The following is a 25,633-nucleotide window of genomic DNA, read 5'->3' on the forward strand; positions in this document are numbered from 1 at the left end:
TGTCCATGCTATAATGTCCAAACATCTGGACTCACCTCTGCCTCAGTCTCCCCAGGGCTCCAGTGGCTTTATCTAGACCTCTTTAAAGAAAGAGAGAAAAATTTTAACTTGTAATTTTTTTTTCATGAGGATACCCATTGTGAGATTTTCATAACCATACTACCTAGGAAAGTCCCAGGTATAACAGATATGGGAGGGTTTTGTAAACTGTCTACAGCATTCTCTCAGGTAAAGAAAAGAACTTAGTGGTCAGAGAAGATGGACATGTTAATTTGTTTCATAAAATTAATTTACTTCATATGTGTGTGTGAATATCATGATATACTGTGTAGCTTAAATACCAACAATAAGATTTATTTAAAGAAAAGAAAGGTACTCCATTTTATTACATTGCACATATGTAGCATTTGTAACCACCATGTTATAAATTAAAATCCATTAAAATTATCTTTCTTAAATGTAAGTATTACCTGACTTGGAAAACTGTAACCCTTCAGTACATCACCTTTATAAGACGTTTTTTAAAAAGAAAAAAAGATCTTTTTAAAAAACAAGTATTTTTGTATTAAATATTAGTTACAACCTGAAACCTACCATTTCTTATAAAAGGAATCTAATAATAATTTAAAAATTAAAACTGCAAAAAATAAATAAAGGGTATCTATAGCAAGTTAAAACTGTCTGGTTGAGTGGAATATACCTGCAGTCCTAGCTGCTCTAAAGATAGAAACAAGATGAGCTCCAGAGTTTAAGGCCCTATCGTGAGTTCCAGAATAACATGGGCTACAAGCTAGCTCATGTCTGTAAACAGACAGACAGTGGATGGATGGATGGATGGATGGATGGATGGATGGATGGATGGATGGATGATGAATGTTGAAGGAATGGATGGAGGATGGATGGATGGAACAGTAGTGATCATTGCATTTCATCTTGTCATCTTGTCATAGTGATTGACAATAAACTCAATACTCAAGAAATGGCCTTCTACTCTAGCACAAAGCAACGTCACTCTGTAAACACAGAGATGATGTTTGCAACAGAAGGATTTCTTGCTCCCAGCCCAGGACTCTTTATACTACACTATAATATAAGCCCTGTTTTTCTTTTAGCAGATTTTTTTTATTAAATCATAAAAGCACTTGTGTCTGAAACATGATTCTTCTAGATAGAATATCAGCTACAATTTAAGCTATCTCCATGACCAGGCAGTGAGTGTTGTGTTAAAGTTTGACAATAGAGAGAATGTTAGCCCTTTCTCAAAAGTCTCATTCAGGCACCGTCATTCAGCAAATATGTATTATTTGCCAGTCACTTTTCTACCTTGCATTCTACAAAGTTAAATGTGAAGAAAATATAAAAAGAAACATAAGTGCATGAAAAAAGCATTCATCATTTTAGTGTTAGTATTCTCTGATATAAATTAGACTGACAAATTTTTGTCATACTTAACACAGACACTTAAATGTTTATCTGGTAGATATAAACCCCTGATCTTGGACCATTCTACTCTACATTTTCTAAGTACTGTGTGGCATTCTACCACTTGAGCCACATCTCCACTTCCTGGAGATAGGTCTGTTGTAGACTTTTCTTTCCTGGCTGGCTTTGCACCTCAATCTCCAGATCTCAATATTCTGGGTAGCTAAGATTACCAGTGGAAGCCATCAGCACCCAGCTACAATTAAGGCTTTAGAGGAATATTAGTCATGTCTTTTTCTTCTGTGTATTTTCTGATCTGGGGCCTTCCTGGCTGTGCCTCCTGACCAAAGTTGGTGCTTCCAGGTGGGCCTTTGTGTCCTGGTGAATGGCTTTCTTTGGAAAGTAAGAAACAGACTGACTTCTCAGTAGGGGTCACCTCCTCAACTGCTGGCCTCACCATTCCTGAATAGTAATAAAACCTCCTTTTTAAAGCATAGAACTAGTCATATTCCTTAAAAGGCACAGCACAGCTACAATTTTTTTAAAATATGGCTAACCACAGAACTTCAATTTCTTTAAAAAAATAACATAAAGAGGAAATCTTATTATCATAACATTTGGGGCTCTGGAGTATAATGTGCAGTTCTAATCTTACCATAATGAAAACCTAAATACAAATTGAATTAGCAAGCTGTTTCAAGTGGAATAGTATGATTTCACCTGAAACTTAATTCCTTTGCGAATAAGATTTTTTTTTATTAGGGATCTTGCAGTAAGGGACTGTGATGGTACTGTGAATGGAGAATAGTACCACTGAAAAGTCCTATTTTAAATTTGAGTCTTGTCTTACTGTTGTTGTCGTTGTTATTAAGCTTTCAAGGTTTCTCATTGCCTTAAAACGAACAAACAACAACAACAAAAAAAAAAAAACAGTTCTGGTACATGGATTACCCTGAAATCGAAAAGAAAAAATGCGTTACAAAAATAAATACTTTGCTGCAAATATTTGTTTGTGCTCACTTGTAAACCGAGCTACTCATGAGTTGGAGGTAATTTGATTCAAAGTCATCCTGGCCAAAGTTAGCACAAAACACTTTCAAAAGTTACTCAAAAACAAGAGACAAAAAACCAAACAAACAATTCCAAAAGCAATACTTGCAAAACCATTTGGTGTAAACCAACTGAACAACTCAGGGAGGGGGAGAGAGAAAGGGGGAGGGGAAGGGGGAATGAGAGAGGAGGTAACAAACAGTACAAGAAATGTACCCAAGGCCTAACGTATGAAACTGTAACCCCTCTGTATATCACTTTGACAATAAATAAGTAATTATTAAATAAATAAATAAATAAAAAGACATAACTAAAAAAACAAAAAGAGCTGGGACCAAGCACAAATGAGAGTACTTGATAGAAGCCTTGTGTTTAATCCCTTACCTCATATTAAGGAAACAAGCAAATACTAACTGTTTAACTCATTGTTTTCATTCCCATCACTGCCTCCTGCCTTCAGTCTTCCTAATGTCTCTTCTGAAGCAGCTGTTGTTCTTCAGCAGGGCCTTTGTCCTCCACACCTGGTGCTCTCTTAGCTTTGGCATTTTCTAGACAGGTCTTCCCATTTCATCCACTCCTATTCCCCACTTCATTCTCTTTGTAGACAAAGGGTCATTGCTTTTACCCTATGTCTAATTCTAATTATTTGTTCTCTATTTTTAATAATTTTTGTACATATTTATCTTGTCTCTCCCATTGGATTGTTAAACTCCTTTTAATCCTGGTTTGCTCATAAAGCTTACTAGCTTTGTACTTTATTTTCAGACCCATGTAATCATTTTTTTAAAAAATTAACTTATGGCTTTCTGTCATATTTAAGAAAGCAAATATATTCTTATATATATCCTAATTATATATATCTAATTATAATATATAATATCCTAATTATTAGTTCCTAATATGATTGATAAAATAGGAACATCATAGGTTAATATCTGTTTAACCCATGACTTGGTTAATATTTTTCAACTGATTTTTCATCTTGATTTTCATCATGAGATTTAACTGACATGTTATACTAAGACAGGAAAGGCCATCTGCTAGATTTTAGTATCAGACTAAAGGGAGACACTTGAACTAACATTTGTCTTTATAATCTGTGGTGCTGATTTGTGGAGACTTTTTGACTTTGAACTTGTCTGCCTCTTAAATCTCTATTTAGTAATAGTCATTTTCTCTGCATGAAACAGGCAAGTCTTTGAAATCCATAAATCCAGATGAAATTGATACCTATGTGCACTGGGAGGAAAATTACTTTCTATGTCTATACAACAACCACATGTCTAGCTAGGCCCTAAGAATTTAAAGTCTAGAAAATTGGGGCAGAAGAGGTTATTGCCTGGTTTTTTATTTTATTTTTTTTGCCAGTCCTGGGTCTTGAACTCAGGGCCTGAGTACTGTCCCTGGCTTCTTTTTGTTCAAGGTTAGCACTCTGCCACTTGAGCCATAGCGCCACTTCTGGCTTTTTCTGTTATGTGGTGCTAAGGAATCAAACCCAGGGCTTCATGCATGCCAAGCAAGCACTCTACCACTAAGTCACATTCCCGGCCCTTGCATGATTTTTTTTACTGTAGTTTTTGTTATTTGTTGCTTTCTTACAGGGGATTTAAGAAATTTTGATACTTTGTTGATGTTGTTGGACATTACAACTAGAAACCTGTGGATTGGGGTTGCTTTGTGTTGTGACAAGCATCTAGCAGATACAAATATGCATCCCAGCAGTGTAAAAAAGTTCTTTCATTTCTTATGTTTTAACTTTCATAATAGGTACTTAAGATAAAGTCATTCAAAATAAAAATTGACCATACTTCTAGATTTTTATTTTGAATATAATCAGCAACCTCCTAGGGACAGCTCTTTTTCTGTCACTGAGCATACATAAATTTAGCTTGCTAACAGATTTCCCATTTTGTAATGGCAGATTGAAACAATAGAGCAATTAGTTTATTATCTTCCCTTCTATTATTATCTTTAATTACTCTACTTGTTACTAGAGCTCTTTAACCTTGTACATAAAATGGGATAAACTTGCCTAGTCTCACAGTATAGTTTAAGGAATCAATTAATTATGTTTTGTAAAGTATTTATATCCAACATCAATGGTAGTGCTCTCTGTTATCAGTGTACCATAAGAACCCATAAGTCGAAGCCTAAAGTGTGTGTCTAATGCAGGGAATAGTCCTGAGGTCATGGTATAGCTGTTTATTTGTGGGAATGCAAGATACTTCAGCATTGTTCTGAAGAAAGAAAATCTGTTCATTTATATAGTAACACTTATTTTTAATACACTAGCTAAATAAATCTTCTTAATTATTTTATGGATTTCCAACTCAAAACTGAGAGTCCAGGTTTTGAATTTACAGGGTAAGATGATAAAAGTGCACATGTAATGCAGGATATAAGTTTTTCACTTTCCAACAAAATGTTTGGTTTCTATCTCAAGCTCATTTTGTGATTCCTTGCCTAAGGAATGCACTCGATCATCAGCACTGTGAACATTCTTAATACAGGAAATTGAAATATTTTTACCGCAAGGCTTATCTCACCTATAAAAGCAGTGACTGTCTTCAATATTCTTCTTGCCCACAGATGCCCTTTATTAACTTATGGAAATGCCAAAGGACCTGGGACATAATGTTTTTTTGTATGTGCTCTGTTCTTGCTAATGGCAATTTCACTGTGAATTTTGAGATTCTTTGTGATATGCTGTTGAAGTATTAGAGAAATTTCACTAAAGCAAGAGTCTCTTATACACAAAAAACACATAGTCCTAGGCATTATCCAAAAATTAATACTAAGGAACAATACAATCTAATCAGAAACTCACATGGTGATTGGATATGATCTTATACACCTTTTTTTAATTTTGAAGGATATCACAAAAATCAATTTCTTCGAGATAAATATCTATTAGAAATAGGATTTTAGAGCACAAAAGCCAGGTTTTTTTATACTTTGATAGTATACAAAGTATACAAATTTATATCTGACACCTACGTGATCTCTCTTTTTTCATTTTACTTATTGTATGCTTGTGTTCCACTTAAACTCATTTAATAGCTAGTATATTTGAAAAGGAAAAGAGGTGATGAGAACTAAAGTCTATATGGACAGCTATAGACACAATGCATTCAGATGATGTGTAAGCCCTTCTTGGGCAATCTGAATGAACATCAAGGCTGAATGGAATGAGTTGTTTTCCCAATAAATCAAATTCTCCTAGTTAGCCTAAATTAATGTTTGGGCAATTTTTGCTGGTTTTTTGTTGTTGCTGTTGTTGTTTTATGTTGCTACCTGCTGAATGTGACACTTTGCATTTTCTTAGAATTTCTGAAGGGGTCTATACTAATCTTTGTCATTGTGACTCAGGTTAGGGAACAGAAAATTTTAATTACTCATTAGTTCCAGAAGAGGTGGTTCTAAGGATTTCAGGCAACAGAAATTTTCCTTTTTCTTATTTGCTTCTTTTATGGCATTGTATTGAACACACACACACACACACACACACACACACACTCAAAATGTTCTATTTGCCTTGACCCCTATGATAAAAGATACACCTTGAAATTTTTACTTATCTTCATAAAGAAACTAAAACTAGTGTGTTTAATTTATTACTTTGGGGGGGGGGGAGTTGGTGCTTTTATGAATAGTTGGTATTTGTTTACATCAAGTAAAATGGCTTACATGCATTTGTCAAGGAAAGAAAAAAGATCACCAGCCTTGTTTCAAAAGTCCACAGCCCTACATTGATCAATATGAACATTAATGTTCAATAGATAGCTATGATAAATTATATTCTTGTGGAAAGGCAAATATCCCATAGGAATTGATCTGTGATCATGTTTACGATGACAAAAGTTGAAGAAAAATACTATAATCCATTGGACAAATCACTGATTTCAATTCAAATGCTGTGTTATTACTTATTATTATTCCCATTTTAGGTCATGAGAGAATGGGAGGAAGCTGAACGCCAAGCAAAGAACTTGCCCAAAGCTGACAAGAAGGCTGTCATCCAGGTAGATTCTGAACCTGTTCCTTCTCTACCAAACATGACCACAACTGGCCTACTGTGGCCCTCCTGATTTCCCAGTATCCTCTGGCACATCGTGTGTGTTATAGTCCCATGAAGTTCATTGTCTAGGAAATGAGGAGTCTTAATCCTGCCTTATTTTAACTTCCAGTCATTTCAAATTATGACTGATTTCCATAAAACTCATTGTCACTTGCAATCTACTTTTTGTTAATAATACATCTTTTGGGGTACCCTACTGCTTTTCCTTTAGGACAAATTAGGTTGGAATATGAATTTTAGACTGAAACTGGATTTCAAATTACTTGCATGAAGAAACTATCATTTGCTCAAATAACTACTTTGAATAAGATAGGAATATTTTTCCTCCTATAGTGGGACTTGTACTTGGGGCCTGGGTGCTAACCTTTAGCTTTTGTGCTCAAGACTAACCACTCTATCCCTTGAAAGACAACTCCACTTCTAGATTTTTTTTTGGGGGGGGTGGTGGTAGTTAGTTGGAAATAAGAGTTTTATGGACTTTTTTGCCTGGGTTGGCTGTGAGTCACAGTCCTTAGATGTCTGTAGTCTCTAGAATAGTTTAGCAATTGGTTTCTTACGTGAAGAAAAATGGAAGACCAGTTTACTAACCCCCTCTCCCCCCACCCCCATTGCTAACTGGTATGTTTCTCTGGCAGCATTTCCAGGAGAAAGTGGAGTCACTGGAACAAGAAGCAGCCAATGAGAGACAGCAGCTGGTGGAGACACACATGGCGAGAGTGGAGGCTATGATCAATGACCGCCGCCGCCTGGCCCTGGACAACTACCTTACTGCGCTGCAGGCTGTGCCTCCACGGGTAGGCTCTCACTGCAACCTTGTTTCTGGTCATAGCACAGACATCGGGGGTGAGGGGGTGGGGGTGGAATACTGGAGACTCGAGGCCACCTAAGAGAAATTAGAAGAGACGCTCTGAGCACCTTAGTTACTGGCTTCCATCCATCCTATATTGAAGGCCATTGAGTCATTGGACTGATTTCACAGAGCTGTCTGAACTCTTCTACTCACACTTGTTATAGCTGGCAGACTGGCTTCCCAGGAACTCAAAGTACAAGACTTGACTTGATTTAGTATTCCTGAGCTGGTAACCACTGGTGATACTGTTGAAAGTCTGATACACAAAGCTACAAGGGGGACTCCCGCTCTTCAGGCTGCCGTAATAGATTGCTGGCTAATGGGCAGAACAAACTTAGGTCTCGCAGTTTCAGAAGATTTCACAGAGGCTGAGAAGTCCAAGATGTAGGCACCAGTGAGATATGAGTCTGATAGTGGATTTGAACCAGCTTATTTAGTTCAAAGACAGCAGGCAATGATGATGAGCAGACAAGCGAACTCCTTTAGAAGGGCATTAATCCTGTTCCCGAGGGTTCTGCCCTCATGACTTAGGTAATCATGGCCAGGCATCCACCTCCTTTTGCTCTCACACTCAGCATTAGGATTCGGCGTATGGAGTTGGAGTGGGGGACACATGGGTTCAGATGATGGCAAAAGATTTGAAGGTAATATATCCCAACCCCTTCGTTACAAAACTTATGACTTGAGAAACAGAAATGTTGTTGGAAGAGTTAGTGCAAATGTAGGAAATAGATTAAAATTCTGCCTTGGAGCAGTGGCCAGGCCAGGCATGATAGAAGGCCTGGATGGAAGGAAGGCCTGGCCAGCCATGATATCACCAGTAAATTTACCTCTGGCTTGCCTTTTCACAGGGAAGATTGTGTACTTTAGTGCCATTATTGAAATCATATCTGAATCTATTGTATTGTTCTGTGTTTTCTACTTATCTGATCTTTACTTGATTGTCCTTCATTGCTTTAGGAATTAGAAGTATTTTGTTCTTTCAGTGTTTGCATGAGAATTTATAAAGTATTTTTAACTTAATTGAACTTGTACTGGTTCCAGTGATATCCTACCTCTTCATAGACAATATAAGAACTTTAAAGTCTGTTGTGTAAATATCTATGAAATCAGTTCCAGAGACCACTCAGTATAAAATTCTGTAGTTACTCAAGTTTCTTATATAATTGGCATTGATCATACACATCCCTACTTTCAAATCATCTCCAGATTCCTTTGTTTTATGGAGCATGTAAACTCAGGGCCCTCAGCTCAAATTGCTTACTTGGCTGGTGCTCTACCACTTGAGCTATACCTCTACCCCCTACTTTTTGCTTTTTATTTTGGAGATGGAGTCTCACAGACTTTACTGCCTGGGTTATCCCCAAACTACTGTCCTCTAGCTCTCAGCCTCCTGAGTAACTAGGATTATAGTTGCAAGCCACTGGCACCAGGGTAGATTACTCATAATAATTAATATAATACAAATGCTATGTAAATAGTTATTTTCCTTAAAAAGGAATCACATTTTTTAAAAGCTTGTATATTTTCAATATAGATAGATAGGCATGATGGATTTTTATCTTGTTGGTTGATGGATATTTTTGTAGACCTATAACTTTGTTTTGAAAGTTTGAAGTTACCTGAGAGCAGTTTGGATTTCAGGTTTTTTTTTTTTACTGGTTGAGTAGGATTAGAACAGTTTTCTGCCTGAGCTAGTTATTCCCCATTAGTGAAGCAGGACTCTTCTGACTAACCTTTATGAAAACTGAGTTTTTCCATATGACTTGCCGAAACAGGTACTATTCACTATCCTTGTATTAACTCTAAGCACCATTACTTCTAATATTTCAGGCCTGATGTTTTTCAGTTACTTACAGACAGACAGACAGACAGACAGACAGACAGATAGATAGATAGATAGATAGATAGATAGATAGATAGATAGATAGATTCCATACATATATATTTATATATATGCACTGATCATTTCTCACCTACAGTTTGAAGAAATACTCTGTACTCTTCCTTCTGTTCTCTTTCTAGTGCACTCGTGTCCACCAATACTTTATCTTATGAGTTCTAACTTATTAAGCCTCTCCAGCCTCATCAGCTCCAGGTATGCTCCAAACCCAATGTAGGTTCTCTTTTAGTAAGCTCAGGGAACTCGTGGAAACTTGGGGCAATGATATTGGACAGTAACCTCACTTGTTTGCTCCTTCTTGTGTCACCTGAGATCCAATAACTTACAGAAACCATTCTCTATTTAGTCTGTTAGCTGTTTGAGTGAGCAAGGTCAGTTGATTCCTCTTATCAGATAATGACTCAAAGTTATATATTGTATAACTAAATTAAAAAAAACTACTCACTGTACAGTTCTTCACTGCCTTGGTATCTCTCTCTCTCTCTTTCTTTCTCTTTCTCTTTTTCTTTCTCTTTCTTTTTCTTTCTTTCATTGTAAAGGTGCTGTCCAGCGGGGTTACAATTTCATAAGTCAGATAATGAATACAATTCTTTTTGAACAGTGTCTACCCCTCCCTCATTTTCTCCCAGTTTTTCCCTCTCAGCCCCTCTCCCCCCAAGTAGTATAGTTCATTTCCAGCATAGTGTCATAAAGTTGTACTGCAGAGAGCCATGAGGAGCCCAAAGAGAACTTGTGTTGACCCTGTTTTATCAATGACATCACTATGATCTCAGGAGATAGAGCGGCTGGTTCAGGGTGACACTGCTAGCAAGAGACAGGGTAGAAATCTGAGTCACAGTTGCCAACAGCAGTGCCTTGTCACTAGACCATACTTCCCCTCTGAACAAAGGGCTTTTGAAATAGATATCCACATTAGCATTTTCATTTTCTATGAACAAAATAATCTGTCCTTCTCAAGCATTACTTAGTAACATTTTGTTTACATCTCTGCAAATGAATGGTTCCTGTTTCTTTCTCTAGAGAGAAATAATGGGGATCATTTGCCAGAGCAGAGCAATGTGGTGGGTACTGAGACCACAGCCTGAACAGGAGACATGCTGCCAAATTGTCCAACTGAAAGTCCAATCTCTGAAGTAAGATCTTGGCTCAGTGGCCATTGATAGGACTGAACCTAAGATGGAACTGAGTGGAGTCGTTTACAAGTAAACATTCACAATCTTTATGATTCTCATCAGTCATCACAGAGAAAGCAGAGGCAAGAATAAGACGGAAAATTCCAGGACATGGAAACATGGTTTTTGCGGTTATTGTTATTGGTAGTGTTGCTCATTTTTGCTTTTGTTTTTTATCTTTTTATTATTTATATAAAATTGTTATTTTTTGCCTGTCCTGGGGACTTGAACCCTGGGCCTGAACTCCTTTTGCTCATGGCTAGCACTCTATGATTTGAGCCACTGTGATTAATTGGAGATGAGTCTCACAGACTTTCCTTCCTCAGCTGGCTTCCACCTGCAATCCACAAATCTCAGCCTCCTGAGTAGCTAGGATTACAGGTATGAAACACTGGCAGGATATAAAAAAGTAGAATACTCAGATTATCTTTGCACAGAGGATAAATTCTTCTTTGAAACCAGACAAGTCTTTAACTTTTTTATAATTCTACAAATATCCTTAGTCTAAGGTTGTGTTTTCTCTTTTTTCCCTTCAGCAAAGTTAAATTCTTCTCCTAAGTTATATCATATATGGTTAACTTCGATCATTTTTGGAGGACTCTTAGTTGCCAGCTCATCATTCTTTCTTTTTTTTAATCATAATTTTTAACCAGCTCTCCAGGGTTAATATAGTGCTTTCTTCTGTACCCTTGTGAGGACTCTCAGTAAAGCTTCTCCCAGCTTCAAGTAAGAGAAGCTTAATAATCTCAGAGCTTGCCCCTTCCTAAGTGTCAGGGTCATTAAAAAAACAACAACAAGAACATGATCATATTTCCTGATGGCTCAACACTCTCTAAAGAAAAATTAGACTTAATATGGGATCTTGTATAGTTTAAGGACAGATAGTGGTTTTCTAACATATGTGAATAAATTTGTTGTAGGACTGGGTCTAGAAAAACCTAGTATCCCTAATTAATAAGGAATGAAATATTTTAAAGATTAAGAGAAACAACTGAGATTTTGATATTTATAAAAGTAGTCTGCATCTTCTTTTAACATGATAATTACTGTCCTGACTTCAACTACTATTGGAAATTTTCCATGGGAGTGAGAATTAAGAACCACTTGCATGCATACATCTACATACTAAACTTGTTTTGGTTTTTCTAGTGTCTGAATATGGCAGCCATGTTATTTATGCGAAAATTTATTCCATGCTTGAATCTACGGCTTCATATGAGGATCTCAGTATTCGATTGACCAAAATATGGTCCCATTTCTTATAGCACAAGCTGCCTATCCATTTTCATTTCTGTATAGTTTGCCAAGTGTTAAATTTTCCTACCGTTCTTGAAAACTTCCTAATAGAATTCTTCCATGGAATATTATTGTGAGACTTTGACTGAGGAGTGTAGTTTTTGTAACCAAGTTGTGATTTTGCTTGCAAGGTGAGCAGTAGGGTGTTCAAAGCATCACACTATCAAATTTTTAATATAACCCAAAACGGCCATGCTGATCAAACTTAAAAATGTAAAGACTTGTAAGTTAAAACCCACTTTTAGAGTTATAATTTCTTATTCTATATCTTGAGTATTTATCATTCTCTCTTTTTTTGTAGTTGAGTTTTATATGAATTCATGGACAGATGGGTCTCATTAACTTGAAACTTTTAAGGACAAACCCACTAACAATAGTGGGTAGAAAGAAAAACAGAGGAATTAGCATTTATTGAACTAAGTCCTATAAACTATCCTGAGAGTGCTATTTCAATAAAGCATCTCACTCAGTATGACCTCCTCATGGCTTTGAATGTTTACTCAGGTCAATAGACAGATTTTACTCAAAACCAATGGGAAGTACATAACCATAGACACTTAGGTCTTCTGTTTTAAGTCAAGTAGAAGTTGGCAAGCTGGGGAGCCATTCAGTGACTAAGACGATTGATCACCCAATGGAGGTCCCGCCCCCCCATCACTGCCTCCTAAGTAGAAATAATTCTTCATCCAATGCCATCAGAATCTACTAGGATGCTGTATTTTTATGAAGCAAACACATATGTATGTACCAATATCTGTATTCATTTCACCCTTGAAAATGGAAGTCTTATTATGAAAGAAAAATGTTCAGCATTTTAAGCTCATTAGTTAAAGGTCCAGTATATACTCACCTATCTGACATTACCATTCTCTGCCATAGAGATGAACAGCAAGAAATTCTTAACCTACATCACACACTCACCTTATGCACTATACTCACACACAGAATGTACACACAGACATATTCACAACACACATGCCATAATCATATATGCACACATAGCACATATGCATACACACATTTTCATCAGGTCCAAGGGGTTTGTTCATCTTGTGAAACTTAACCATGCACTTTAAACTTTCCACAGATTGGGGCTGGGGATATAGCCTAGTGGCAAGAGTGCCTGCCTCGGATACACGAGGCCCTAGGTTCGATTCCCCAGCACCACATATACAGGAAACGGCCAGAAGCGGCACTGTGGCTCAAGTGGCAGAGTGCTAGCCTTGAGCGGGAAGAAGCCAGGGACAGTGCTCAGGCCCTGAGTCCAAGGCCCAGGACTGGCCAAAAAAAAAAAAAAAAAAAAAAAAAACTTTCTACAGATAGAGTTTAAGAGCCTTTATCTTGATTTTCTGTATATAAATGGTTTCAAATAAAAAATCTATGGAATTTACAATGTATCTAAACACTGTCTAAGTGTAGGAGAAAAGGGGTCATTTAAAGAAATATACTGTGCTTATCCTTGAATTTATTACCTAGTAAGAAAATGTATGAAGCAGGAACGTGAGATTCAAGTAATTTTTCTCAAAATTACACTTTGTAAATCTCTTTAGCAAAGTCAAGAATGTGGCACAGTTGGCATTTTGCCTGGATACTGAGATTGTTTGGCAAACCTTTCCAAGGGTCTCTTACTTTCAAACATCTTTTGTTTACAAAATCTGCAGCTCTGTAGGCTTCTTCAGCTCTGCCTTCTGGGTTGCATTAAAGGGTCTGTTCATCTCTAAGAGCTTCAATATGTTTTACTGTTTGACTAACCAATACTTGAAGACATTTAAATTAAAAAATTCCAGCCCTCTGTGCTCTCAGGTCAGAAGATCTTAGCTTTGCCTCTAAAGTATGCTAAGTTTGTCCAAAAGCAAAAACTACTGAATTGGATCAAGTGCTAAATTTCAGATATTTGTGCTCTCTTTCCTATTTACAGTCATAGTCTATGCAACCAAAATAAGTTATAACATATCTGTGTGTATAGCAGTATGTTTTCTGCTGTTTTCTCCATTGCTTTGTGAAAAGTTCTCCGTTCAACTGCATAGAATTGCTTGCCTTCTGATATTCCTTTTTTTTTTTTTTGGCCAGTCCTGGGCCTTGGACTCAGGGCCTGAGCACCGACCCTGGCTTCTTCCCGCTCAAGGCTAGCACTCTGCCACCTGAGCCACAGCACCCCTTCTGGCCATTTTCCATATATGTGGTGCTGGGGAATCGAACCGAGAGCTTCATGTGTAGGAGGCAAGCACTGTTGCCACTAGGCCATATTCCCAGCTGATATTCCTTTTAGACAACAAAAATATATTCTGTGTTTCTCTGAGGAAAAGAAGGTGCACAAATTTTGCAGTGTATTTTAAGTGTTTTACTCGGCTCCTACTTTAACCACAAAAGGAAGCTGTCTCTCAAAAGTTCCAATGGAAAGTTTCTCAGATTTATTATATTTGGTTTTTTCGTTTTGGTTTTGGTTTGGTTTGTGTTTTTTTTTTTTTTGTTTTTGCTTTTCCAGATTATTCTTGCATCCGTTGAGGAATGCATTTGAAAATTTGAAACCCAAAATCACACATACACACAAACACTTCAACTGAAAGCATCCAATGAGCAGAACTTTAGGTCCAAGAATAGCTTTAAACCTGTACCCAGACATTCTGTACATTTTATATTATTTGTTTAAGGTTTTCTGAAATCAAAACTGTGAAAATAACAGACCTAAATCTACTCATGAAAGCAGGAGAAAATTATCTTGTGGGTATAATTTAATGCTTCAGGAGGGGGTCTTCTAAATATATCTCTTGTGGCCTGGAAAGGTTAAGGTGTTCTTCCTATATTGAGTCATTTGCTTTTTTCTTGGCAGGATTCTGCCCACTGCTTTCAGAAGCTGTAGATGGTCCACTCACTCTCATCAGGAAATGGTTTCAGGCACAAGTCTATTATGTTATGCTGTGTTTCCAGATTGCTAAATAAAGCACAAAACTACAGAGGGAAACAATAGGACTAGATAGTTATGTTCTAAAATAGTTTCCAAACAAATTGGTGATGAAAGGGCTACATTTTCAAATTCATTTGGCACTAGGCAGTCCTGTTCACCAACACTCAGTCATTGCAAGTTCCAGCAACATTATACCAAGATCTTGGGTAAAAGAATCAGATGGCTAAATCAGTATATTTAAGTAGGAAATTTACTTTATTTAAGTACTATCTTCAATAGAAAATAACTGATATTTCCTTCCGAATGACAAACAGCAACCTAATATCAAAATATAAAATGATGATAAATGTTTCTTTTGGAATTGCTGAAACAAATCTTCTGATTGAAAGTAGTTTCAATATGCTATGGATCCCATTAACTAGTTTTCTTGGATGAATTCACAGTTCACACAACTTCGTAAAAGGACACTGGCACAGACAGACAGATAGACAGAGATAGATGTGATAATTTTCATAATCTAAATATGATGAAACCTATTCTGTACTACTAAATCCACTTGGGAAATTCTATTTAGCTCTAGGTCATTCATTAACTTAATTAGCAAACATGTATTAGCAGCCAATGTGTACCAGGAACTGTGTGAGGCAAGCTCTTGTTTTCCAAAGAGAAAAATGGTTCATATTTGAAGATATTGTTTCTAGGTTAATTCTTTTCCTCTTTGCCTTTTTTGTTAATCAGATAATGTCTTGACCATTATAGTCATTCTTTTTGAGGAAATGAGACGTTTTCTCAAGCTCAGAGAGACAAATAGTGCAGGATTTCTTCTGTATGTGGAAGCTAGATCTACTATCCACTGGAACAGAATAAATTATACAGGACTCTAGACATTCACACACAGTGAGACCAAAGGAGGATATTTTTCAGAGATGAACACAAAGATCCAATGACTGTGCATCAGATCATATAAAATAGTATTTATCAAAATGAAAAAAAATTCTTTCAAATAATTTTTCTTAATGTCAGTGTGATTCAGAGATGAATGTAGGAATAATTGAAAGGGGATCTCATGAATTGTAAGTAGATATGATGTAATTACAGGCTAAGCACTCTTACAGAAATAACAATGACAATAAAAACTATTAACTATAATTAGTCCCCCTGGGGCAGATTTGTTTTCTCTATTCTTCTCTTAAATTTTAGATTAGCTATCCAAGGCCTGGGTAACTACATCATAGTATTAATACAGTTGCTATCTTAGCTATAAGATAAGAGGAAAAACATGGCTAGTTTCAGACATTTTAAACTGTTGAAGGTGATTGAAATTATATGCACTCATGCGAAAAAAGTATTTTTGTGATCAATATTTGTACTGTGAGCTTTCATATTATGACTTGACTTCCTAATCATCTGAATAATCCTATCTTAAAATATGATATGGCAGTATTATTAATAGCAGTTACTTTTAAGAAAATGAGTTTTTATGTTGTTAGCGATATTAAGTATTTTGGTAAAAAACCAAGTACATTCTTTTACTACTCCTTTATGGACATGCCTGCTTTTTAATTAAAATTTAGAAAATTCATCTTTATCCTAGCATAATAAAATAAATCTCCCTAGACAATCAAGGTTTCCTGTTTTTCTGAGATATGAACTATAGCTTTAGAAACAACTGGTTCTGAGTCTTAAGGAATTCTCTTTTGTGGATAAATTTTGTGGGGAATTTTTTTTCATTTCTTTATTGTCAAAGTGATGTACAAAGGGGTTACAGTTTCATACATAAGACAGTGAGTACATTTCTTATCCAACTTGTTACCTCCTCCCTCATTTCCCCCTCCCCCTTCTCTGCCCCTCCCCATGAGTTGTATAGTTGGTTTACACCATATAGTTTTCTAAGTATTACTGTTGCATTGGTTTGTCTTTTTATCCTTTTTGTCTTTTGATTTTGGTATTCCTTTTCCCTTCCCTGTTTCCAGTACATGTATATACAATATCCAGGGCACTAAAATAAGTTACAGTGATATCAAGGGTAAAACCAGGGGAAGGAAATACAAAAGAAAAAGGGTATAATTTCACATGGTATGTTGAAAATAATAACAATGATATAACACTTGTTTCCACCTTTGGTTTCCTTCATTGGGAATAATTAGTACACGTCTAGGATAGTCCTAGCAGAAGATCACAATAGCTCAATAGCTATGTCCATATGAACACATAAGATGATGCTAAGCAAAATGAACTCCAAGTGATGAAAACAAGTGGAATTTTTCTTTGTGAAAGATGCTTTCTTTGAGACCTGATCTCATCATATAACCTAGGCTGGTCTCCACCCATGATCTTCCTTCCTCAGCCTACCGACTACTGGGATTACAAAGAGGTACTTCCTTGCCCATCCAGTTATTTTTTTTTATGCTCTCTTCTTCTTTTTAAGTGAAATATGCGTGAAGCACATGCCAAAAGCAGAGATCTTTTGCAGAGTACAGGTGTGATTGAATTTAGAGTCTCAAGCTTGACAAGCAGGCCCTGTACCACTTGAACCATTCAACTCCCATTGAAGGAGATAGGGTTTTTGCTTTATGCTCAGGCCAGAATGGACTTTGCTCATACTATTAGTGTTTCTGCTTATTACTATGATAATATATATGAACCCCACCACACCTTATCATTGTTAGAAATTGAATCTTTCATTATTTTTATGCCTGTACTAACCTCCAATCTGGATCCTCCCAAGTTCCTAGGATTGCAGGCTTGAGCCACCACATCAGGTTCGGAGGGATCATTTTTTTAGTGTAAAATAAATGAAAAAAATAAGTAGAGAAATGCTGTCTTTTCTTGTCTATCTAAAATTATGTTGGCTGGCCAGGTAGTGGTGATTCATGCTATGATCTTAGCTACTCAGGTTGAGATCATGGTTCAAAACTAGCCCAGGGGTCTGGGAGTGTGGCTTAGTGGTACAGTGCTTGCCTAGCATACATGAAGCCCTGGGTTCAATTCCTCAGTACCACATAAACAGAAAAAGCCAAAGTAGCACTGTGGCTCAAGTAGCAGAGCACCTGCTAGAAAAGTCCATGCAACTCTTATCTCTGATTAAGCAGGAAAAAAGCTGGAAGTGAGACTGTGGCTTTATAGCCTTTCAAAGAAAAAGATCAGGAATGTGCCAGGGCCCTGAACTCAAGACTCAGGATCATAGATAGATAGATAGATAGATAGATAGATAGATAGATAGATAGATAGATAGATAGATAGATATTGGTTTCAGAGGTAGAGTCAAGCCTCTATTGAATTTTATTTTTCTTCCTACTCTCAACATAGGAGTTAATACACTTTTTATTTTCTAAGCCTGATTTGTAGTATTTGTTTACAAGGCCAGAGCAGCCAAATAGAATGCTGCAATTCATTTACCAAGGGATATCCTAAAGTCTTCTGAATTATTGAAGGTCCCCAGGCTTTGCTTATTATCAAGTGGGCACTGGGAAGAAAATCGCATTTCTGTAGACACGCAGCTCCTGTCTGGCCTTATATACACAGCGATAAGATGCCAGCTTTTTCTGAGCTCCCCCCCAAACTCGTCATGCCGGAGCCAAGCCTCTGGGATCCTCACAGCCTGCTGTGCTAATGTTTTGTTATCAAACTCTGGGGATTTTCAGGGGGAAGTTAGTAAGATATTTCCTAAGCATATAAAAAACTGACTGTACTGAATGAGATAAGCAGTTGAAAACATGTGAACCTATTCTTTAATTATCCGTCTCCATAGAAGATAAAGGTGAATGCAGTACAAGAATCCATGGAAATCACAAAAGCCTAACTTGTAACTAATTTCTTGAATTATTTCCCAGTGATCTAATCAGATGGACAGAGGACATTCCTGTTTTCCCGCCTTGCTTCTGGCTGTGAAAAAATAGCCATGCACCAAAAGCCAATGATAGAAAATAGAAGATCGAATGAACTAAATTTAAAACTTCTGCACAATTAAAAAGTGCTGGTAGTTAGTGGGCACCACTAGCTTCTCAGGAGGCAGAAATCTGATGATTATGGTTCAAAACTAGCCTTGGCAGAAAAATTCATGATATTCTTTTTATTTGGGGGGGGGGGTCAATCTTGGGGCTTGTACTCAGGAGGCATTGGCACTGTCCCTGAGCTCTTTTTCTGAAGGCTAACACTCTACCACTTTGAGCCAGAGCTCCACTTCTGGTTTTCAGGTGATTAATTGGAGATAAGAGTCTCATGGACTTTCCTGCCTAGGCAGGCTTTGAACCACCATCCTTAGATCTCAGCCTCCTGAGTAGCTAGGATTACAGGCATGAGCTTCCAGTGCCTGGCAACTTCATGACATTCTTATCTCAAGTGGTAGAGTGCTAGCCTGGAGTGAAAAATTGTATGGGACAATGCCTAGGACCTCAGTTCAAGCCCTAGTATTGGCACCAAAAAAGGCTGGATATTGATGGGCTCAAATACTCAAATAATAGTACTGCAACCTCTCCTTAGCCAGTGTTTCATTTATCCATAGTTTTAGTTACCTGTGTTAATCATGGTCTGAACATATTAAATAGAAAATTCCAGAAATAAGCCAGTCATAAGTTTGAAATAACTTTTCTTACAATATATTTGTATTTTATTATTAGCTATTGTTCATGTTTTAGTGTGATTGATAAATTAAATTTTATCCATAAGTATAGAGGTCTAAGAAGAAACAGTCTATATGGATCCATATTTTTTGAGATTTTCAAGCATCCACTGGAAGTCTTGAAATATATATACTCCACACCCAGATAAATAAGACTTAAGCTTTTAAAAAGTAGGAATTTGGGGCTTGGAATGTGGCTTAGCAGTAGAGTACTTGCCTAGGATGAAGCCCTGGGTTCGATTCCCCAGCACCACATATACAGAAAACGGCCAGAAGTGGCGCTGTGGCTCAAGTTGGAAGAGTGCTAGCCTTGAGCAAAAAGAAGCCAGGGACAGTGCTCAGGCCCTGACACCAAGGCCCAGGACTGGCAAAAAAAAAAAAAAAAAAAAAAAAAAAAATTATATATATATATGAATTCTGGAAGGAACTCTACAGCACTCTGTTTTGTCATCATTGGGTTTTCTCTTTGTCAGGTCTATCAGTTACTTTGTAGAATTCCTTCCTTTGGCTCCTGTTACAGTCTCCTTGAAAATAATGGTCACGTTGTATTTCGGGAGAAGGGATGCTAGAGGTGGGCAGCAGGGCTGAGCTCTTCTTGCCTCAGCACTGAGAACAATATGTGCATCCCTTGGCCTCTGTGGTCTTCAGGTCTCATATGTAAGCTGTAAAGGGCACTTTCCTTCTGCCATAGCCCCAGAGTAAAGATTTCATGAATTACTGCCCATAAAGCACATCATACACTCTTCCCTCACAGAAAGCCAACAAATATTGGACTGTGGTTGCTCCAAGGCAAGAAGAAGGGATAGAGTGCAGGGGAGGAGAGGTGAGGGCTGCGTAGAAGAAAGACATATGCATGGTGTGGCGGCAATGAATGAAACATTACATTGTGCAGAGCAATAATTTTTCAATCATCAGGTTCTCCCTCTTCTCTCTCCCCCCTCTACTCTAAAAGATAATGCCATCTGAATTATATAGATGGAAAATTGAGGTTTTTGTATTTATTCTCAAGTGAATGTTGTTCACATTACAATTTACCAAATGGGAACTACTTTTGTCACAGTGGGGGAAAAAAGAAGAAGAAGACAGACCAGGTATTCAAGATCAAAAATGACAGTTCCCCAATCTCTAATTTGATATGTAGCTCAAAGCCAGTCTGGGGGCATGGCACCTGGTACTCTCACTTATTGGCAACGCTCTTTTCTAGGACAAAAAAGCTTTAGCCTCGTAGAAACAAGGGCTGAAGACATATTTAGTGGTTGGTAGCCAATGGGGGAGGGGGAGTGCTATGATTTTGAAAAGCAATCTTTACATTTTTAACTGAGGCTTTTTGTTTGTATTCATAACAACGAAAATGTATTTTCTTCAAATTCATAAATCCAAGAGAAGGGGATACAATAGAGCAACTTCAGAAAGCACATCAAGCATGTCAGCTATAACAGTGGGGGTTGGGAAAATGGGTGGAGGTATAAAATGCAATCAGTTGCAACCCTTTCTCTCTCCAACACTGAAAGGATAATAGTAAGGAAATTTTAGGCCTTGATGCTTGATAACAAACTAGTATCAAGGTTAGGCAATAGCCTGATTGCATAATCCTGGATATAAAATAAACCTCATTGTCAACCTTTAATTTAGAAATTAAGATTTGGGGTGCTTTTAGTTTGCTTAAGCTTATCAGCTTTTAAATATGCATTTTATAGATATAGCCCCTCAATATTATTTCCTTTACTACTTGTAAGACTTGAAAGGTCATTCTCTGATTTTTTTACATTCAACCAGATTTCAGAGTACCAACGAGAATTATAATGACAGTTGCCAAAAGCTGTGTTTCAAGCTGTGATATCTTTCTTTCTTGGGAATATAGAGAAAACAAATTTCTTCTAGGGAAAAACAGATATGTCTAGCAGATAAGCACAGATTTATTTTGTTTTTATTGTATATATTTGCTTGTTTCTCAAGTACAGGATCATATGGCCGGCATAGAGCCAATAAGTTCTGAGAGCCTGCTGTGGGGACAGGCACCATCGATTGAGCTTCCCAATAGAAAAAAAGTGAATCTTCATAGCTGTCTTTTTTGTTGTTGTTGTTATCCTGAAGAAATGTGTGACAGGTGCCAGTGGCTCATGCCTTTAATCCTAGCTACTTCAGGAGGCTGAGATCTAAGTATCATGGTTCAAAGCCAGCCTGGGCAGGAAAATCTGCGAGACTTTTATCGTCAATAAACTACTCAGAAAAAGCCAGAACTGGCGCTGTGGCTCATGTGGTAGAACACTAGCCTCGAGCACGAAGATGCTCAGGTGTAGCACCCAGGCTCAGAGTTTAAGACTTAGGACTGGCATAAAAGGAGGAGGAGAAAAAGGAGAAAGAAGAAGAAATGTGTTTCTTTGCAAACCATTTTATAAGATCACAATAGAATGCATATAGCAATGGCATTACTGAAGACAAAGGAAAGTTTTATCCTTTTCATTAGGATGAATGTTTTCATGTAAAATGGGAATAATGAAATGGATCTGATTAGAAAAAAAGATAGGAGCACTTGAGAAACAACTTAATTGTTGCTGAAAGCATTAGAATCTGATGGTTTAAAAAGAACTTAATTATATTTTAAAGTAAAATAACTATAATTGAGCAGTGGCCTTTCTCCTAGAAATATAGTGACTCAGTGCTTATGACTTCTTCCTTGGCCTACAAATAAGTAGTTACTAAACAGCCTATTTGTCTTATTTCACATATTGTACATTGTATGTTACTAATGATAGGATTGTTTGTGCAACATTATTTCTGGTCTTAAGGGCATGCACATGGGAGCCAGGCATAGTGGCTAATGCCTGTTATCCATGATACACAAGAGGCTGAGATTAGGAAGATTACAGTCGAGGCCTGCCTGAGCAAAACCAAAAGAACAGTCAAAGAACTCCAGATCTTAATGTAAGAATCTAAGCATGGTATATGCACCTGTGATTCTTTCATAGCAAAACACATGTATTTAAAAAGGAAACATGGTCATCCTAAGTATTGAAAATGCTAAACACTCTTAAAGAAATGAAAAATGACCCATCTCAACAATTGTGTGCTAAACAAAGGAGTGGGGGGTGGGATTTGTATGAAGAAAAACTTGCAACATTTATCCATCGTGGAATGGATGAATCAGTGAGACCCCTGACCCAAAGCCAATGGAAGAAGTAGTAATTTCAGACTTGTAAAGAAGTTGACTTATTTTTCTCACAGCCTCATCATGTGTTCAACATGCTGAAGAAGTACGTCCGTGCTGAACAGAAAGACAGGCAGCATACCTTAAAGCATTTTGAACACGTACGCATGGTGGATCCCAAGAAAGCTGCTCAGATCCGGTCCCAGGTAAGCACTGGACCTGCGAGTCATTTGCAACTGAAGACAACTCTAGGTGCTTGCTTCTTGGATTAGGATGGGATCTTCAGGTGTCTTCAGAGTACCTGTGGATATTGGACTCCATGGCAAAAACTCTTTAATGCCCGATAACTTCTAATAGTGCATTTTATCCAGGGACAGTGGAGCATGCCTGCACCCAAACAGAGGCAAGAGATTGCAAGTTCAAGGCCAGTCCTGGCTACATAGTAAGACCTTGTCTCAAAAAAGTAGAAGGCTTATTTTAGAGCATCATTGTGCTCTGGCATTTTCTAAATTAGGTAAATAATAGAGAATATAAAAATCTTAACTCTTTACTACAACTGATACTTGAATGAGTCATTTAAAACTGACCACTGTAAGGCCCACCCCCAGGAGGGCTCCATGCAGATGACCCCCACCTGTTTTGAGTCCGTGCCCAGTACCTGAGTTACGTAGATAACTGGCATACCTCGAGGCAGTTACCTCCCCCTTCTCTGAGGTCACATCCAATCCACCTGGCCATACCTCCCACTTTTCCCTGTATAATCGAGTGCAACACAAGTCCCCACTCTCTTTTCTTTCCTCTCTGACTCTCGTGCTCTTTTCTCGCTTTTTCCCTTCTTCCTTCCCCTCTATCTCCTCATGCCTCCATCTTGTATGGAGTTTGCTTTCTCCCCAAATAAACTCCTTTCTGCCTGAACCATGTGGTGGGTTTCCTTTCTGGTGAACCTTACAACCACTTAAAAAAGAAAATTAAAGCTGTATGAACTAAAACCTCTATTAACTAGACATGACTAGATTGTGGTAGGTAATCATAAATTCGGCTGTCACGACAATAGTTAGACTTACTGTGAAAATGGGAAGCCAAATTAACCCCAATTTACATTCCTTCCGCAAAGGTTAAAAACTGCGATCTACCTCTGGCAATCTGAAGTTTTGTATGTCCTTGAATGGAATAATTTTCAAATACTTCCAGTTTGCATAAAACATCCAATCAAACTGGATGTGCCTGTGTATTAGAAAGTTTGTAAAGAAGCTTACGTAGGAAATAATGCTGCTATTTGAGACCTAAGAGTTCAGAGTCAGAGTTGGCAGAGACATTTTTATTAATTGACATTAAAGGCTAAGTTTAATGATAAGTCGAATCTGAGTTCAAAAGTTAGAGAACCGAAACGAAAAACAAAAAGGAACACATAAAATAAAAACATCCATGCAGTGTGGTTAGTTTTATTTACTCTGGAAGCTATCATCTGTCCGTAGATTACTCCTATGTCAGAGAATGTTTACCTGGAGCTGTCTTCCTTCTGTGCAGGTGATGACACACCTCCGCGTGATCTATGAGCGCATGAATCAGTCTCTGTCTCTGCTCTACAATGTCCCCGCTGTGGCTGAAGAAATTCAGGATGAAGTTGGTAAGTAAACTGTCCATTTACATATAAATGTATTTTTGCCTGGTGGAGAAATTAGGGAAATGAGTCCTTCCGCGTGATGAATGATCAGTGCTCAAGTACATGTGAGTTCAAAGAGCAGGTTGCGGGTTGGGGATATGGCCTAGTGGCAAGAGTGCTTGCCTCATATACATGAATCCCTGGGTTCAAGTCCCCAGCACAACATATGCAGAAAACGGCCAGAAGTGGCACTGTGGATCAAGTGGCAGAGTGCTAGCCTTGAGCCAAAAGAAGCCAGGGACAGTGCTCAGGTCCTGAGGCCAAGCCCCAGGACTGGCAAAAAAAAAAAAATCTCAAAGAGCAGGTTGCCTGCCAACAGTGAAACTCAAGAATGATGGGCTAGCTCCTGCATTGGTAATAGCACTACATGTTACTACTCTGTGCACACGTGATGTTGGAGTGTGTAACTTTAAATGATTTCTGACTTTGCGGAGGTCGTGCTTATGTTCCTTAAGTCACAACAGTCTTTGATGAAAAAAAATACCACCTGTGTTCTCTAAACTAAATTGTTGTTTAAACTTAAAAGATCATGGGCTTATTTTGAAATAATCATACTTCACAAGATGTTGGGAAAATAGGGGATAGATGAATACTTTGAATTAAACACCTCTCCTTGGGGATATCTTACAAAGCAATGGTTTAAACCCTTATCTAACCTAGAAAAGTACATTGTGTACCCACTTTCTTTTATGTCTCTCGTTTTCCTAATGATGTATTTAACTAAATTCTATGTGAGTAGCTCTCCCATTTCTGTCTACCTGTAAAAAGATTGTTACATTCTTCAAAAATCTCCTGTCTACCTCACAAAGGTGCACAGATGATTATTGTACTGGTACATTTTTCAAAATAAAGCAAATGTATTAGCATTTGCCATGTAGGGGTTGGTGCATAAAAAATTAGTGAATAAGCAATACATGCCTGGCATTTTCTTCTTTATAAAGAATATTGTCCCTAAGTTGAGTTGGAAATAGATACAGAGTATCAAGCAGTAATTCCTAGTATACCTGAAACCCTGTTCAAAACAACTGGCTTGTTTTTTTATAAGAAGCAAAACCAAATAATTGCAGGTGCTGGTGGCTCACACCTGTAATCCTAACTACTCCAGGAGGCTGAGATCTGGAGGATTGCAGTTCAGAGGCACACCAGGCAGAAAAGTGAGAGAGAGCCCAGAATAACCAGCAAAAAGCCAGGCTGGAAATGTGGCTCAAGTGGTAGAGCAACAACTGACCAAGCAAACAAGCTAGTGAGAGGCTCTGAGTTCAGACCCCAGTATTATTAATAATAATAATATAATAATAATAAATATTCTAACTCAAGTTAAAAATTTTCCAGATGAATATGCTCACCTTTGGTTATCTTGCCTTTGGCTTGTCTTAAGAGGCAGCATAGAAAATACCAATGAAAGAAATAAGCCGTTACAAAGGACTATAAAGTTGATGAACCACTGCATCCATTTTCAGTAATATGGTTGACTCTTTCTGGTTTCTAATTAGTTCTTATTAGAGCTTTTCATTTGGCAATTTAT

At 37.5% G+C, this 25,633-nt stretch overlaps 1 protein-coding gene across 6 annotated transcripts in view; it reads left to right on the forward strand.

The window, feature by feature from the left end:
- LOC125351537 (amyloid beta precursor protein) overlaps positions 1 to 25,633 on the forward strand; it is a 198,353-nt gene that overhangs the window by 128,021 nt on the left and 44,699 nt on the right. For all 6 annotated transcript variants that reach the window (XM_048346371.1, XM_048346372.1, XM_048346367.1 and 3 more), the window contains 4 exons: positions 6,420 to 6,494; positions 7,186 to 7,344; positions 22,523 to 22,651; positions 23,973 to 24,072. In XM_048346371.1, coding sequence (XP_048202328.1) covers positions 6,420 to 6,494; positions 7,186 to 7,344; positions 22,523 to 22,651; positions 23,973 to 24,072 — 463 coding nt within the window. The remainder of the gene's footprint in view (positions 1 to 6,419; positions 6,495 to 7,185; positions 7,345 to 22,522; positions 22,652 to 23,972; positions 24,073 to 25,633) is intronic.

This window comes from Perognathus longimembris, chromosome 5 (genome assembly GCF_023159225.1).
Source record: "Perognathus longimembris pacificus isolate PPM17 chromosome 5, ASM2315922v1, whole genome shotgun sequence".
Classification (NCBI taxonomy): Eukaryota; Metazoa; Chordata; class Mammalia; order Rodentia; family Heteromyidae; genus Perognathus; species Perognathus longimembris.